This window comes from Chroicocephalus ridibundus, chromosome 6 (assembly GCF_963924245.1).
Source record: "Chroicocephalus ridibundus chromosome 6, bChrRid1.1, whole genome shotgun sequence".
NCBI lineage: Eukaryota > Metazoa > Chordata > Aves > Charadriiformes > Laridae > Chroicocephalus > Chroicocephalus ridibundus.
In genome coordinates, this window is record NC_086289.1 from 26,024,118 (window position 1) to 26,042,196 (window position 18,079).

Consider the following 18,079-nt stretch of genomic DNA (forward strand, 5'->3'; position numbering starts at 1 on the left):
TGTTACTTTTAGCTTTAAAGAAAGGAGATTAGTAGCAGTAGTAGTAGCTATATTAAAGGAGCTTAATACACATTAGCAGTGCACAAGCAGAGGCTGGAAAAAAAAATCTATTTGCAACCAGCTACATAGGAACAACAACAAAACCTGGATATATGTCACCTGCCCTAGACTTCTCTGGGAAGAAATTAAGCGATATCCTCCTGCTATAACCCTCTTCTGATACTGTTTTATTAGAGATTCCATTCTGGCCTGTCACATCTGTCTGTTTGCCCAAGTCTGCTACGGAACTTCATTTCGCCTTGGTCAAGACCAAAGGACTGGGCCCAGAAAAGACAGATGTGCCGTCTTTAAATGACCTGGCATCAGACCTGTGACTAACACGTCAGGGGAATCAAAACAAGAGAAAGCATTGCAAAATAAAAATAAAAATTAAAAAAAGCTAACCCCAAAATAAATGCCCCAAAGAGTGCTGTAAAAGGTAATACTTAGATCAGAGCAATGACTGTCTAATAATCATTTATTTCACTAACATATCTTTCTTTTCTTCTCGGGCAGCATCCCCAACAACAAAGCCATTTCCTTCTCATTTGACTTTTCTGTTTTTCCAAGTCAGAGTCCTATAGTGGAAACGCCTACTGATGATTCGTCAAGTATCATTCTTTGTTTGGCTGGGAGATAAATAAGCCCACAGAAAATTCTCAAAAATATACAAATTGAAATTTTCTTTCTGTGACAGCTTGTTCAGATTAAACCAGATCACTTCAGTATTTAGCTATGTGTAACATGAAGTGAATATGCACAGGATTATTTTGTTAGTAATATCTTTCTTTTTCTGCTTATAACAAAGTGCAAGTATTTGTACATTTCGGAACACCCTCTGGAAATGGCCTAGTCTTGTTTTAAACTTGTCTATCAAAAAATTATTTGCATGCTATTCTACACAGACAATAGGTTGCTTTCAAGATATGCGCTGTGCTCTCTTGTTCTTTATAGGATATAAATATCCAGTTCCAGTCTGATTAATCCACCACTAAAAAAATCAAAGGAACAAGAATCATGCAAAACGTTCCTTCCAGAAATCAGCTACAACTGATATGCTTTGCTCTCTTGGTAGTAAAAATTGTAAATTTCACTTAATTTAATCTGCCACCATGGGGTTACAGAATGTTTGTCAAGAGATTCAGTATTTCACCATAATTACAGTATATTGTTATACTATTTTAACAGTTTAAGGAAGATATATAGCCATCAGGACCACGTGCAAAATCTTGTATTAACGCAAGTCAACTGTAGATCATATTATAGCCAGAAATATTTTTATGAACAGTAGAAAACACTACTAAAAAAGAGTACTTTTCAGATAGCTAACAAGACTCCTGGCTGATCCTTTCAAATACTGAAAGTTAGTACAATAAGGATCTATTGTACTATATGGTCCAATATTTGTGTTCTCCAGTGCTGCCAGGTGATGCTACCCATCCATCCAATTAAAAAACAAAGTCTTACTAGTAATCATCCCAAATAACTATTTCTAGAGCTAGACTTCTAGCAGTCTGCAGTTATTTCGGGTACTGCATCTACTATAAATAAGCTCCCTCTTTTGATATCTGCTTGTCATATTCAAACTATGTTACTGTCACCAATTGCCTGGAAAGTCCAAGGTTAACGTGGCTCACTAGTTAATACCTGTTAGCAAAGCCTTCTGAGGGATCTCAATGTGTTGCTAAAACAAAGCCTTGCTCAAGCAAGGAAGCCATTTATTCTCATTGCAGCAATGAAAGGTGATCTATCTTAATCATATCACATTCAAACAAGATTTTGTTTTTCAATAAAATCTGTGCGGAGAGTTCACAGGGCATCTGCAGTTTAGAAACGCAGCGCGATTAGAATGGGGAAGAGAATCCACGAAGCTGAAATATGTGAATGGTAAATAATGGACACCATTACCTATGGCTTGGTTCCCAAAAGTGATGCAATGATAACCCACAAGTGGCTTCTTAGTAGTAAGTAGGATATAAAACATACTTAATTATTATCCTTCAGATACTCTTATCAATTTCCTGCATATTTAAAGAAATAGATCTAGCAAAAGTTTTAGTAAAGCTATAAAATATCATTTTAGTTTCATAGTTCCTGTGTCTGCATTAATTTAAAAGGGAGTCTTAAATTTGCTTGTTCTTATGAAAGACAACCAGATTTGAATAATGGGCTATGATATATGACAACTCAACCCTGATGTTGTGTGTTTGACCTAGTGCTTTTGTTAATGAGAATGTGTCCCCATTTTTAGTATTTTTGATGTCTTTATGCTGCAGGATTTGTATTAAAATATAGTCATGTTATATTATGCAGACTTCCTTTACCAGCTTTCATGACAACTGCAAACAAGTTCAAGAACTGGACACAGAATTTTATAGAATTGGAACTCAATCCAGCCTCTGAGTTCTAATAAAATTCAAGAGCTTGTTTGCACGTCCCTAAGTATAACACTTAATGTAGTGTTGTAACAAGCCAGTGCTCACTTGTCTAATAGACAGAGAATCTAACAGTTTTGCAGTTCAGGAAGACTCAGTGCTAGAAAAATGTCAGGCAAGTCTAATGAGGCTTCAGATGCTCCGGTTTATGCTGGAGTTTAATTTAAAGTTACACTGATGTTTTAACATGTTTGCTTATTCTTGAGTAAAGAGGATTCATTATTTCAATGACATAACCTCCAGACAATGTTCACTGAATTGATTTAAGATGTGCTGGTAATTTTAACAGCCTTAATGTGGAGCTGAACATCTGTAACAACATATTACTTGACTTTTATCCTCATTTCATTTTTTAAGCAAAATAAAGGGAATGTCTTTCAGAAACAGTGGACAAGTTCGTAACTTTTTTCTTTGTTTTTTTTTTTTTTGTTACTATTTTTTAAATAAATCTGTCTCCTTCACTGCCTTTCCCAGGTCGCTAGCAGAACAGTTTACAGACACTTTTTTTAGACCCCAAAAGAGGTGGAATTTGAAATAACATCTTTGTTACTGAACATCACACGAACTGTAATACCTGGTAAACTCATTCTGCCTAGCATGTAAATGCTTCAGAGCAATAAACCATAGGAAAGGTAAAGCACAAACCACCCAGAAACATTAGTCGACTCGCTATCTTGATTAACTTATTAATCACCACATCTGGAGAAACCCACATCTGTAAGCACTTAACAGAGCATTAGTAATGTCATAGTCACATCGAAAACAGACTGCAAAACCATGCACAAACCAATCTGTATTGCCTTATACATCCAACTACGGGGCTACCTACGGAGATCTTGGTTCAACCCAGGCTTTTGGGAGTGGTAGCGGTATTTTACAGGCAAGCTGAGTGCCCTTTGCAATCTACAGTACGTAGATTTTCCTTGTTCAACAGAACTCAATAAGTTAAGGTGCAGCAGCGAGGGGTTGTTGGGTAGGAAGAGGCTCCCTTTACGGTTATTAACAAGTGGAACAGGTTCCGGGATTCCTTCAGTGGACTTGGCACCAACCAATGCATTAGTAGTTGCATTCTTGAATTGATATGAACATTTTGAGTAACTTGATCTAGCTGCCTTCTTTACTTCTAAATAATAAGAAAAAATTTAAATTAATGTCTTTTTATTGAAAATTATTTCAAACCACAGGCATGAATCAATTTTGATATTATGTGGAATTACAGACTTTAAAGCTTAAAGTATCAGTTTCTACAGCTGAAATAAAGGTTGATACCTGCAGCTTTCTTAGTTTTTTTCTAAAAATGGTTTTTTATAAAAGAATACTTATAAAAGGATTATTCCACAATATTATCATCTTTAAGCAATAATCCCGTCCTAGGGTAAATGTGTCTTTGGCAACACTTATTTCCCACATGTTGATAAAGGCTTTGAGATTTACTAGCTGTGGAAGATGTTTATTCCTTTGAATCTACCGAAAATAACAGGGGAGGTAGAGCACTCTGCTGCTATTAAAATAAATAAGGAATAATAGAAAAACGTAAGGTGAACACTTCAAAATTGTGCAAGCATACTTATGGAATTAAACTGATGTTGAAGAACCTACATAAAAGCTGTTGGGTATTCAGAAGTGCTGAATACCGTAAATTTCATGAGGTCATACACCGCACCTCTGAAAAGAAAGCTAATAAATTGAATTTCCTAAATATAGATCTAGCTTGAAACTGTGAGTCTTCTATTTCTAATACATCAAACCCCTATATTAATAGCTCTAACAAACGCCATCCTCTTTAAAAAACAATAAAAACATGTTTTTCTGGTAAAAACATGCAGAAATTATCTTCTCCAATGCTTGTTCCATTCTAAATGAGTATATTATAGAGAAGAAGGTACATTACTGAGCCACTAAAATCTTATATTCTGTTATGTGTTATGAGGCGAGGAGGTTAGGTAGGGAGTAGTTTACGGACTGGTAATCTTGCAGCTTTATTTCCATATGTTTCAATTGCCTTAAAGTTTCCATGGAGAACTTCGACTAGACAGTAGCTCCAAATTATTTGAGGAGGCCGGCATGTTTTTTGGCATCTTTGTCTAGTTTACTACCAGCTAGAAACACTATCTAGTAATGGGAAAGATACATAAATAGCATCCACATGCTTGCCACTTGTGTTCAAGCACAAAATCTGCCTCTCTCACAAACAAGGTGATTATATGCGAATTTGAACATAGGTTCGACTATTAACTAGGTTAAACTATTTCATGACAAAGTGGCCCTTCCCATTCAATGATGTCTGAATTGGTGGCTTGCTACTACTCTGACTAAGGTGAACAGAAAAATCAGTGAGAACAGAACTAGAGTCTAAGTCACAATGTTATTCTGCTCTTTGCTAACAGTAGTACCACTTAAAGTATAATGATAATAATGCATACTCATGAGAGTTCACATAGATTTTAGTCATTGGAGAATAGCATATATCTTTTATTATCAAAACTTCCACAAAAAAATGCCATGTATCATATTGGACACACTACTTGAAAATCATCAATCTTACCTCAGTTACTGGGTTTTTGTCAAATCTTGTACTTCTATCTCTGATATTTCTCCAGTGAAACAATTTTCAGATAGATGCTAAAATATACCTGCAGAGACCTATCTCCCTACACAAGTCACTGGTCAAGCATGCATTTTAACAGTTTGAAATGCATCAATTTGGTTCTATTTTTAAACTACAGACAGTAATATTGGAAATAATCTTTATAAATCTACACGCCTGCATCAAAGTATCTTCACATACAATAGAAGACAATCAAAATCTATTAATAATACTTATCCACCCTCCAATCAAGTTTAAGAAACATCATAATCATTTTACAGTCTCTTCTGGAGTTCAGTAAGTGACGGTTTCAGATAGCAGACCTGACTATTAAGTATTAAACTTCCATAACAGTGTATGTCTTATGGCATATTCCATGCAGACATAAGCAAGTTTTCCCAAGATTTTGTGCTTGCAGTGGCACAGCATGAGCCAGAACTAAAATACCTTGTCTTTTGGTATGGCTTAATAGTTTGAGCTTGGCCTCATGTTTAATAGCATCACATGATCTTGGTTCAGCATGAAGGCAGACTGAGCTGCTTAAAACATATCCTACTTTCCCTTATTTCCAACAGAGTGAATATGGAACTACCACTGAAAAGCAAAACATTAAACAATGGGGATAACAGAGTTGCCTTTTTTTTTTTTTTGTCAAATTATTCCAGATTTAAAAGTTCTAACTACCAGTTTCATCCCATGACCTCTAACCTCCTGCCTCTGACAAGAGCTCAGCTGCTTCAGATGAAAATGGAAGGAGCCCCACAGTGGATGACTATGAAATACCTTGTTCATAGTATAAGTTTCTTTCCCACTACAGCAGCCTATGGCTTATGTCTTTTTACTCCATCTTGAAAAGCAAAGATTACAGTATAATATCTGAATAACCTATTTTGGTAGAGATAATTATATCTTTCTCCATGCCTCTAATACAATTATATATTTTTTACCCTAGCAGAGGAAAACTGGTTATTTTTAGTCTAAATAGCTTGTCAAGTTGTATATGCACACTGTGCCACAAACACAAGCACGTCAAGAACTATATGTGCAAGTACAGAGGTGCAATTTTGAACACAAGATATTACTGTGCTTTCAGATTAGGCAGTATTGTACAACTAGGTGAGAAATACAGGCCAACGCTGTCACTTCTGCAGATACATACTATAATGTGCAGAACCTAAAACACTTAGGTTTTTATAGCACCCTGTTGTTCAGAAAAGGCAGTTTCTTATTATTAATAATTTCTTTAAAATCTGGTTGGGTGCTTGCACCACTACGTGGGCTGATTTCCATAGAAAACATATTTGGGAAACACAAATTGCTGTTAATCATACAGAACTAAATACATCCTTACATACTATCACTGCCTCACTAGGTTTGGCAACCAAACTGTCTGGATTGGGGTAATTTGTTGTACCACTGTGCAACGTTAAACCACAACCTCCAAATCCACAAGGGTTCCCCTTCCAAGGATGTGATGAGTTTAGCACCAGTGAGTCTACTAAAAGAGGACTATTTTCTAGTCACATTTAGATTAGTTTCTCTTTATCTAATATGACGTATGCCTTTATTTTCAATGCAAATAGTCACAGGACAAGTTTTCTGCTTGCATTCTGCCAAAATTCATTAGAACTATTCAGGACACTTGTCACGTATCCATAAGGCATTATTACTGTTAACTAAGAATAGAGCCACTGGTCATTTTGAGAGCAAATTCTGAATAGCTTTTTGAGAATGGCAAACAATAAAGAAGTGGATAAGAGTACAGTAAGAGTAAGAAATTCCATGTTTTCTGTAGTATTTCCTAATTGCACCCTGGGCGAACGCTACCTACTTTTGGTAAATGCTGTACAGAACTTGCCCAAGAAACCTGTCAACATTATGCGGATTAATAATAATGTCTATAAAACGTGAGATATTAATGTGATTTATGTAAAGGTATTTTGAAGCTGCATACATTCCTATTCCTTCCCCCCACCCTCAAGAACTCCCCTTCAAGCTCAATGAATATACACTTGCCTACAGACCACATTAGGGAATCATGCCCGTTTCTATTTCTATACATTTTATTTATTATAATGAAGATAATTTGAAATGCAATCTGCAACTCCCTGAACATTTTTAAAACAACCAATGTAGTTAATCTAATGCCTATGGCAATCTCTGTTTATTTTTTGTGAGCATACACTTGCCATAACTTAAAACCGGGCTGAGCTTTAATTTAAATGTAACAAGGCAGAATACCAGTACAGAGCTTTCAACAAAATGGCTGAAACTGGCTTCAGCATGATTTGCCTGGAAGGGAAGATGAAAATGTGTTTTAAAGGAGAAAAAAATATCCTGACCAAAACCAGACATTCTAAACAACCACCACTGATACCCACTGCTCCTTTCCTCCCCCGTCTCTATCAGCTGCTAGGCTTTCAGCGCCGTTTTTCACCAGACACTAGCACAGTGTTTTCCTTCATAGTCAGCCATCAGCCAGAGCTGTCACTTGCAGATACTTCATTTTTGTTTCAGTCTAATTCATACTGCACCCCCTTAATCTCTGTAGTGAGTAATGCCATGTCACTGCGCAGATATGCCAGATCCATCCCTAGAAGTACAGAGAGTGTTTTTAACAGTTAAACTATCGTGGTTTGAAAAAATATTTTATTTCTCCGCCCAGCTCAACTGCTCTCTTTCTCCTAAGCATCTTCCCAGCTGACCTCCAAAGGAGCAATCACCGTTCTGCAATCTGGCACGTCTTCCGTAAAGCTCAGCTTTCACATGGGGGATGGAAGACACGCTGCAGCTCTGTATTACTAAATGCAAATAATCAATATGTTGATTGAGCTTTTGGCTACCAGAGTTCTTTTGATGGGAGTGACAGCGAGCATGACTTCCCTCTTTCAATGACAAGCCTGTTTAGGCTTTGCTACCTACCACTTTGTGAATCAGGCAACTGAAAATACCCACAGCAATTCCTCCAAACTGTCAGCTATTGCTGTGATTCCACCCAGCACCCCCTGTACAAGACAACAGATTAACCATTAGGCTAGATACGTTGAAAATATACAGCTTCAACCTTTCCCCAGCTAGCTCAGAGCGATGTATAGATGATTATTTCAACCGTCAGCTGCCGCATAGACTTAAACCCCTGCACAATAACTCCTGGATTCATCTGCCCCTTGTCAAACTTGCACAGCTTTAGTTTGAGCATACGCAGTGTGGCAGTTTCACTGCGGATCTAGAATAATCCAGACGGCTGCTGTCTCTTTGTTAACAGGAAGCTAAACTGATGAGTTTGTAATGCATTTCTTATCAAAGGTAGTTTCAGGAAAGAAAATGTGCCCAATCAGTTGGGGTTGGAATTTAGCATAGTATCAAAATATGGGTTAATCATAACATTTGTTATTTCTTGGGAAAAAAATATTGTTCATCCCCTTTAAAAATCACTTATGCCAATGAACTATTTATTTTATAAATTTATAATTATTACTTGGTTTTTTGGTGGTAACAGATGTAATGAAATCATTGACTAGAAAACTACAATGCAATGGTGCTTGATGAGATACAAGAATGTTAATTTTAGAAACTGCAGAGCAGTGTTTGCTTGGTGTCTGAATGGTAACTCAAATGAAACAGGATTGCTGTTTTGGTTTCTACGTGCATTACAAACTCAGGGAAATGCATTTCATTGTTTTTTGTTTTTTTTTATACAAGGAGAAACAGATACGCTGCGTATCTCTACATACTAGTACCATTAGAAAAGCAGGTGAGGCTCACTGGCTTTTAGTTGCAGTGTGTGCCATCTGAAGCAGATAAGAAAACATCAAGATCCGAGAATGTCAAGAATGCATCATCTCAGAACATTTTACAAATACTGAATGGTGTTTATATGAGACATTCTCTTTGAAACACTGCAGCCCAAGAAACATCTTTTTCTTTTCTTTTTTATCTTTTTGTCCCAGGCTTGCACTTTTTGGCTAAAGGCACGTAAAATTGAATGACAAATGCATTGCTCAACTTTTTTTTTTTCTACTGGCATCCAATGCTGAAATTTTATATTAATAAGTCTTTCAGTTTTAATTCTCCTTACATATAAAGGACTGGAACTCAGGTATAGATATATTCCTCACCTTTGCTTTTCCCCGAATATTGTAAAAAGACAGTTAATAGAAAGTGTGGAAACTTGCTAGTCTGCATCCTGTTACGTATTCTAGATGGTTGCTCTGATGTTCTCTGAAACCATGATAAACTTTAAGTTCCAGCTTTTAGGGTTACAGGTGTACATAGGATGAAAGAGACTGCAAAGGTGTTTGGAAACCCAGCAAGCTTTTAACTGGAAATTTTTGGTAAAAAAGTCCAGGGTATGGTACTACACCAATTTTTTTTAGGGGTAGAGCAACCCCCTAAGGTTACAGTAGAACTTTGATCTTTTTTTCTTTGCTTCTACTGTTTAATTCAAGAGCATAATTATTACACATGCTTTCCAGAGATACCAGTTGTTATCACTTCTCTAGTACTACAACTCGAGCAAGCAAAGAAGTGGTTTAAGGCTGTTCAAATTGTGGCTGATCTAAAGTCCATTGAAGTCAGAGAAAACACTTACACTGACTCCAGCGGACTTTAGATCAGGAGCTGTTCACATCTCATGCTTCAGGGTGCAAGCTGATAAAATGAGGCAGGAAGAAAGCCTTTCTCATTTATACAGCACTTCACAATTGGCTTGCCCAATTCAGAGAAGCAAGGCTTCAGATGTCATGGACCTGGTTGCTTGTTCCAGAAAGTACAGAAGTATATACACAATGTGACACTACCTGTACGTAACAACTATCGGCCCTTTTCCGTGGGAAATGCGCACAGTAGAAAAAAAGCTACTTTATTCAATTTGCAATCAAATCCTAATTTATATTTAGACTAAGTCACAGGTCCATTGAACGTTGAACATCTTTTCTGATTCAGGTTTTAGTATTCCCTCACGCATTTTTCTTGATTTTTAGTCTCCATTCTCCGTTGCCTTCTCAATTTATGATTCACTCTGTAATTGTTTATTCAAGTCATTATATTGTTATTGGAAAACTGTCAAATGAAAAGTTCAAGAAAAAGCATCAGCGGACTTCTTTTCCCCTGTCCATTTAATTATCCAATTGACTTCTCCACATGTTGCACACATACAAAATACTATTTGGGTAAAGTAAAGTTTATTTTGGGAAAGAGTGGAGAAAGGGAGATGTGTCTAAATTGTAGAACTTAAAACAGAACATGGTCTGCGTTCATGGGGGTCTGTTCTCCAGACAAGCATCAAAGTGAAGGGAATTGACTTTGTCTTTTGAGAGTGTGTTCTGGAGAATAAGGAAACTCAAAGTCTTTCATCAGGTATGGCGAGTGAAAATATTCTCTGAGCTGAATTTTAAATTCTGTTATTTCATTATGACAAGCTGTTTTTCTGCCTGAACGCTGTGGAAGAGCAACAGCAAAATGTTGCCCCTGTGTGTCAGAAAAGAGCTGTTCAGTCCCTGTGTGTCCTACTGTGTCACAAGCAGCTATGAACTCCAATTTTAGAGCTCCAGCTGCTGCGTCTGGCAGAAGCAAAGTACAAAAGGATTGCTAAAAGCCACATGTTAACTTTTTAATAGACTACCTGATGATCCCTTGGCTACAAACAGAGGACTGGGAATCTCTCTTGACTGGGAATTTAGTCCCACCACTGATCTGTTAGGCAGCCTTGGGTTGCTCACTTCCAGTCAATTCCCTTTTCACAGAGTTCCTTACTTATAGCTTTTGCTAAGACTCTAGTGACCAAATTATCTAAAAATGTGTCTGCTAATCACTAATTTTCTGCGATCTACCAGCTGTAAGATGGTGAGGTTGTTACTGCTGTTTGGAAAGTACATTGGGAATACATTCCATAGAAACATATCACATGCATATGTAACAAGAATAAATTGCTATTACAGCATTTTGCTTTTTTAATTAGACATGAAAGTACCTCTTTAACATCATATAACTGTAACATCTTTTTTTATTTCTATGTTTCTTTTTTCTTTCCTTAAAAAAAATACAGTGTCAGTTAAAGGACACTGATTTCCTTATGAACAGTCCTTTGACAGTTCCCCAAGGCATGACACATCTTTGGGGGATTCTTTGAGAGTAGCGTCACACAGCAAATTGTAATATTTCCACACCCATAGTTCTAAATTCAGTGCATTGTCATAGACTACCCTTGTCTCAATACACAGCAATCCAAAGTGTATTTTCCTTTGTCCTATTGCCTCAGAGAGGATTTTGACACCAACTGTAAGGGACATGGAAGAGAAGCTGCAGCACTAGTGAGGGAAGACTGTAGTTGGGTAGCTCTGCCAAGCTGTAGGAGGAATCTGTCCTACTTTTACAAAGTAAAGGAAGTTTTCCCTTTGTGACTGAATACACTCACAATCTGATCAGTCACTGCTAAAAGCAGTAAAGTTCTCTATGTGGACAAAAGCTAAGCTCCTATTAAAAAAAAAAATTAAAATAAAAATTTGAAAAGCCACTCACTATTGTGCCTATGAACGGTTGCCGTTTACACTCCCTGAGCTCCACTAAATTCAGTGGGAAAATATACAATGTCTAGAAGCAACTAAGGGAAAAAGCAAGCACAAGAGTCCTTGGTGATTGCTCTGCTCCTCAGGATTAGAAATCTTGTATTTACTGCAGAGATTGTGCTCCTCACAGAGAGTATTTTAGTGCATAGGAAGGGGGCAGTTATATGCCAACTTCTTTGGAGCAGGACTCCACAATTTCAGATAGGTCTTCCTGCAACTGTTTCCTTCCTGAGAACATTGGGAAGTGAAGATTTCATCCTGCAGAAATCTAATTAGAATTATTACTTTGTTTTCCAGTTCAAAGTGCCGATTTATTCAACATAAAAATACGCATTTCCAGTGTAATTCCAACCTGCATACCCTGAAATTTTAAACTGAAATAACCTTTTCTCTATCCTGCTCATGACTAGTTTAAAAACAAATTTGTGATGAAGGTGTTTTCATTAACACATTTCCCATAGAAGACATACTACGTCCCCGTGCACATTTCCCTGCCAGTACAGCAGTGTTGAGTAAAGAAGAGGTTTACATAAAATTCTTATAAATTCTAAGACTTTTTTAATTATCCCTCTGCTTCCCAGTGAGTTCTCCTACGTCTGAAACACGCAATTTAGAGGACATTGCTCAATTGTTTTTTTTTACTAGGCGGTTAATACGCCACCAATAAATGGGATGGTTTTTTTACTTTTTAAATTTCACTACCATTGCATTTCTTTTTCCTTTTGGCTCTTGTTTTCCTTGTACAAAAGGGTGTAGCAGTGTCTGTGTCTCTGAACAAGAAGAATTGAAATCTTGACATTTAACTCTGGCGTTCTTATCGTCAGACTTCTCTGGCTTTCATCCACATCAGTGGAAAAACTTCCATTTATTAAATGTTAATAGGATCAGGCTCAGTGACCCCCAATATTCTTTCAGGTTCAGCTGTAATGTTCCTCTGAGATGGAGGTCTTCACACAACCATTACCTGTGAGGTCATAATATCATTTTCATATGTAAACTAAGTATAAAATGCTGTACATGTTTACATACATGCTGGTTTTATATACAAGTGCTTACACTGTATATACCTATTCGAGAACACTTCTATATAATTAAAACGAGCTATCTGAAATATTAATTATTATTTTTTTAAAATAAAATTGTTTCCTAACAAAAGCAATACATAATAAAAAAGTTCTTGGAGGCTTTTCAGTTGCTACTTATTTCTAAGCCAGCACTACCACCTGCTGGTTACATGGAGTTTCAAGCCCCAGTGCTGTTTTCTGTCTTCAAATCTATGCATACGTATAGAACAGTATTTCTCAGCTGCTCTTTGCTCTTATATATAGAAACATTATTGCCAGAAGACAGATTTTTAGCACATTGGTTGCAGTTTAACAATACTCTCTTACCTGAAGTACGGCTTTCATAAAAACAGGGGATGTTAATTGTTGACAAACCAATTCTCTTACGCAAAGTACTGTAAGTCACAGGCTAAATATCCAAATTAATCAAATAGATTGAACCTGCTGTATTAAAAAGCCTATTGTAACATATGCTGGTTTTTTCACTTACAGATATACGGTTAAATACACTTCATGACACTAAGAAATCAGTATTTTTTTCCTAAGTGCTCCCTACTTTAGTGAGTTCTACAATGCACTACATTCTTATAAAGCTCTGTTTTTCTCTGAACAAATGTATCCAAAAAACCAATATCACCTGGTAAATATATTAATATAGAAAACAACCAAGATATAAATAGCTAAGATTAAATCTATAAAATAATAGCAGAAATAGCAATAGCAAAAATAGAGACGGAACATTATTCATTTCTATTGAAAATTAGGTAAGTACAGTACATAATTTCTAGGTAAACAATGACAAAACAAAGGAAGTAACACAATAATCATCATCATAATAATATTTTTTAAAAAATAAATGGAAATGTGATGTCTACCTCTGAGTCTATCTGTAAAAGAACCCGCAAAAGAATTAATACTTACATCTCTGCCAAAGCATACAGGAGCTCGGCTGAAATCAATTGCTATGGGGAAGCAAGGGCTGGCAATTTCATAAGGGTGGAAAATAAAGCATAAGCTAAGAAATCCAGTGGCAATAATTAAAAATAATGTTACTTACAGCAGAGTTTTGATGTCTTACAGAAAGTGTACTCAAAAGGATGGATGTATATAGCAAGGATCATATTTTTCAAATAAAACCCAAATAGGATCCAAATACCTCCATACAAAATAAAAAAAAATAGACCATTATAAATTCTCCCTGATTATTTCTCTAATACTCAAAAATACTGCACTGATAACACTGAAATACATGCATAAGTTAGGGTTGAACTATTCAGAATTATTGTAAGAGGAAAGGCATGCCATCTCACATTCAGTTCATGTAAGAGAAACTGTAATGGTACAAAAGTGTGCAGACTAACAACTGAGAAAGAAAGAAAGTAATACTGAATCTACAAAACTAAGTTGATAGCCAGCTTTAAAAAAAAAAACACAAAGCAACATTAAATATGTTCGCCTTTTATTTTTCACTTTGTTACTGAAGCTACACAGAGCCATCAAGCTTGCTTAGTTCACGACAAGGATCAGGCAGATCACGCAAAGAGATCACAAGCCATGATGAGGAACAGCTTTAGAAAGAGAACTTCATCAAAGGTAAATGCATTGTGCTATGTACTTCTGGTTTCGTTAACCAAACCCTGATGAGAATACGGACATTAGTAGAGAAAGCGAAGGTAGCCTAACAGCAGCACCCTCACTGTTAGTACACAACGCGCTGAAACAAGAGGAACGGAAAGAAGGCGATAGAGAATTGTTGAGAGAGCGTTGTCAAAGTGTTGAATTAGCCGCTCAGGTTGCTCAGCTCTGTCCACCACAATGCTTGGTGGGCTAAGTGTTATACCAGGGAAATCACTTACACCCGGTGAGTATAAAATTAAATACAGATTATGTTCATTTTCAAAGCAGATAGCATGATAAGGAGGAAAGATGACTGATCAAAAAAAAAGAAAGAAAATTCTGCAAGAAACCACTAAACTGACAGTATTTCTGTTATAATTATCACACCAATTTCCCAACAAAGTCCACAATCACCTGGAGGAGGAGGAACTCTCTCCAACAAAGAGAGAATTGATATATAAGATTTCATAAGATTTACGAGTCAGTTACTACCCTGAAAGTAACTATATCAACCACAAATGCCACAGGATGTCAATATATTTGGAAATAGCGTTGCTGCCAGATGTTTTGAGAGTCAGATAGTGAAAGCATCCAGAAATCCAGCGCTCAGGGGACGCTGACAGCTGTCAAGAAAGTCATCTTCCAAAAGCGAATTGCTTGGAGCTCTACCTCTGAGGATTTTATTTTGTCCTGCTTGAGGAGAAAGAAGAGGGCAGACAAAAGACTCATATGCTAAAGGCAGATTAAAAACAAATGCATATTTTGACATATTTTCTCTTCCTCATGGGCAGAACTCAAAGATACTGAGGGATCCAAGGGACAACCTCAGGATAGTTCTTGAGGAGTATTTGAGGCTTGAGTATTGAGTCTAAATATATGAGCCTAAAGATACAATTCTTTCATTCATTCCCTCAAGCTACAATTTGAGATGTAAAACAAGAGCTTATCTATCTATTTAGCAGGAGAAAGCCCAGTAAAACTGTGGATGAATGAGCTGCAATCTTGATCTAGTAGCTTAATCAGCTACTAGGCATGATAACACTAGAAATTCTGAATCCAAAACCAGAGTATGCCTTTTCATTCAAGTAGGAGATAGTATTTTCAGGAATTATTCAGAATAGAAATAAAGAAAAAAAGAGTTCCACAGACCATGCTATAATAAAAAAGAACATGTAGCGGTGATCACAGGGGAGATCTGAAACAAAAATTAAAATAATTCCATGCTTGAGAAGAGGCAAATTTAGGTGTAGGGAGTTCTAAGCATGGCAGAATTATACAAGAATAGCATATTGAAATGCACAGATTGGCACAAAATTCATACTACATAAATCCACGCAGAAGGATCTGGTGTCAATGGGTTAAAAGAATATCAGCTCCTGCCCTTGCAGAATTTGACTGATGTAATATCAGACAAACCTAGACGACGCAATCACAGATCCTTCGCTTGAGTCTTCCCTGTCACTGCAAATTGCATGTTCATTTACTTCGCTTCCAAACGTAACAAAAGGCTTTTGCTGAGTCATATAACTCTCCAAAGTGTAAGATGCCTGTAAGTTGGACTCTTTGTATAAAAGGATCCTCTCAAATAGCCAGGATTACATTAATGATTCCAGTCTCTGCAGATCCTTGCATTACAACTATCACCGCAGAGTCTGTGCTGGGACTGACATCTGTCCCGAGTCTACTGTTCTCTCATCTTTTCTCCTCTGTCTGAATGAAGAAATCAATAAGGTGTATCTTGTTACCCAGGGCAGCGAGACTCTCGACAAGAAACAATCCGAATATACAGAAAGAAATGCTCTTAATGCATGTATATATATATACATGCGCATATATTCAGTTTTCCTTGGATAATTCTTCTATGGAAAACAAGCTCTTGGTGCAAAAAAATCCAGCTTTTAAGAACTACGGACAAATTTAGATCTTTACCAAATGAAAACTGATTTAATTTTCAGCATTTTTTTTAATGTAAAATGAAACAAAACCTACATTTTCATGTCTCAATTTACTCAAAATATAATTTAGCAATAATTAAAATTTAATTTGAATAGTACTCTGAAAACATGCAATCTCACTACAATAGGATAAATATTTTTCTGTGGAATATCAAAAGCAGTTCTCAGCATCTGAGGGTTACTAAACTGTATTTTGCTATTTTGTTGCTTACCCTGACATTGGAAAGCTTCTTGGCTTTGTTCAGAACCAAGTAAAAAAGCGGTATTTCATGTCAAAAACACGACAAGATGCAAGAATGACTGTAAGTCCAATTCCATTATTAGTGAGAAATATTAGCATGTCATCTGAAAATTTGGGAAATGTTTCCCATATGTTGTAAAGAACACTATGCAGTGGAAGCCAGAAAAGTACATCCTGTTCTGTTCAGCTGTGCATCTCACTTCTTTTCACCTTTCTGCTGCCTCATCATGTGAATTATATTCATTTTCACACCCCGCAATTCCAAATAAATACTGTATCTCTTCTTTGCTGCCACCCACCTCGCCACCCACTGATAACAGAGAACCTGACAATCCTTGCATGTTTTGGTAGATCAGGAATTAATTCTAATAGAGATAAAGAATGAACAAAAAAATCACTGGACAAATGCCTGTTAATGAAACACACTACCAGTTTGTGACTGTGGATTTTACCTCATGTTACTCAGAATCATAGAATAATTTGAATTGGAAGGGACCTTTAAAGGTCATCTAGTTCATCCCCCCTGCAATGGGCAGGGACATCTTCCACCATAACAGGTTGCTCAGAGCCCTGTCCAACCTGACCTTGAATGTTTCCAGGGATGGGGCATCTACCACCTCTCCGTGCAACTTGTTCCAGTGTTTCACCACCCTCGTAAAAAATTCCTTCCTTATATTTATTCTAAATCAATCCTCTTTCAGTTTAAAGCCATCACCCCTTGCCCTATCACAACTGGCCGTGCTAAAAAGTTGGTCTCCATCTTTCCTGTAGGCCACCTTTAAATACTGGAAGGCTGCAATAATGTCTCCCCGGAGTCCTCTCTTCTCCAGGCTGAACAGCCCCAACTCTCTCAGCCTGTCCTCATAGGAAAAGCGTTTCATCTCTCTGATCATTTTTGTGGCCCTCCTCATGGAACAAGAATAAGCATCATGTCTACATCAGGCTCAAAACTTTTAATTGTTTTTATTCTTTCCTAGAAGAATCTTAGTTCTATTAGCCGATGAAACTTTATCAGGTAGGCAATGTTTATCTTGACTTCTAAGTTGTTGTCCATATGTCACAACTTCAATTTTTACTAAAGGTCCAAGAAATATGTTCCATATGGAATCATGTAAGTACTATAGTAGAGGGGCTAGTTGTAGAATAAACCATCTCCATTGCTAGATGGTACACCTGCTAGATCATTCTGGCAAGAGTTTGCTCAAGAACAGAACCATTTCTTGTTGCCAGTCTTTCTCCACAGCATAGCTACGGTGATGTAAAATCTCTCTCCATATTGTAGTGCCGTGTCAGAAAACACATAACACCACTGAGTTAGAGAGTGAAGATAATAATGTCAGGAACATAGGAACGGAGAAAGCAACATGCTTAGTGCAAGCAAAATCTTTTATGCAAGAAGGAACAAAGGAAATTGCATGACAAAGATCAAAGACACTATAATGATTTTTTGGATTTCCTTCAGCAGTTCACAGTAAACAAAGTCTGCATTCCAATTAAAGTTCAGAAGCAGCTAAAAACTGCAGATGATTTTTAAAATATTTTTTCCCAGAAATCTAAGAAGAGATTCTTCCCTGC

The 18,079-nt window shown here is 36.8% G+C and overlaps 1 protein-coding gene across 36 annotated transcripts in view; it reads right to left on the reverse strand.

Annotated features, from left to right (window-relative positions):
- The window catches only part of KCNMA1 (potassium calcium-activated channel subfamily M alpha 1), a 508,587-nt gene that overhangs the window by 74,587 nt on the left and 415,921 nt on the right, over positions 1-18,079 (reverse strand). For 2 of the 36 annotated variants that reach the window (XM_063339526.1, XM_063339525.1), the window contains one exon: positions 3,304-3,597. The exons of the other annotated variants lie outside the window; for them this stretch is intronic. In XM_063339526.1, coding sequence (XP_063195596.1) covers positions 3,304-3,597 — 294 coding nt within the window. The remainder of the gene's footprint in view (positions 1-3,303; positions 3,598-18,079) is intronic. 36 annotated transcript variants of the gene reach the window in all.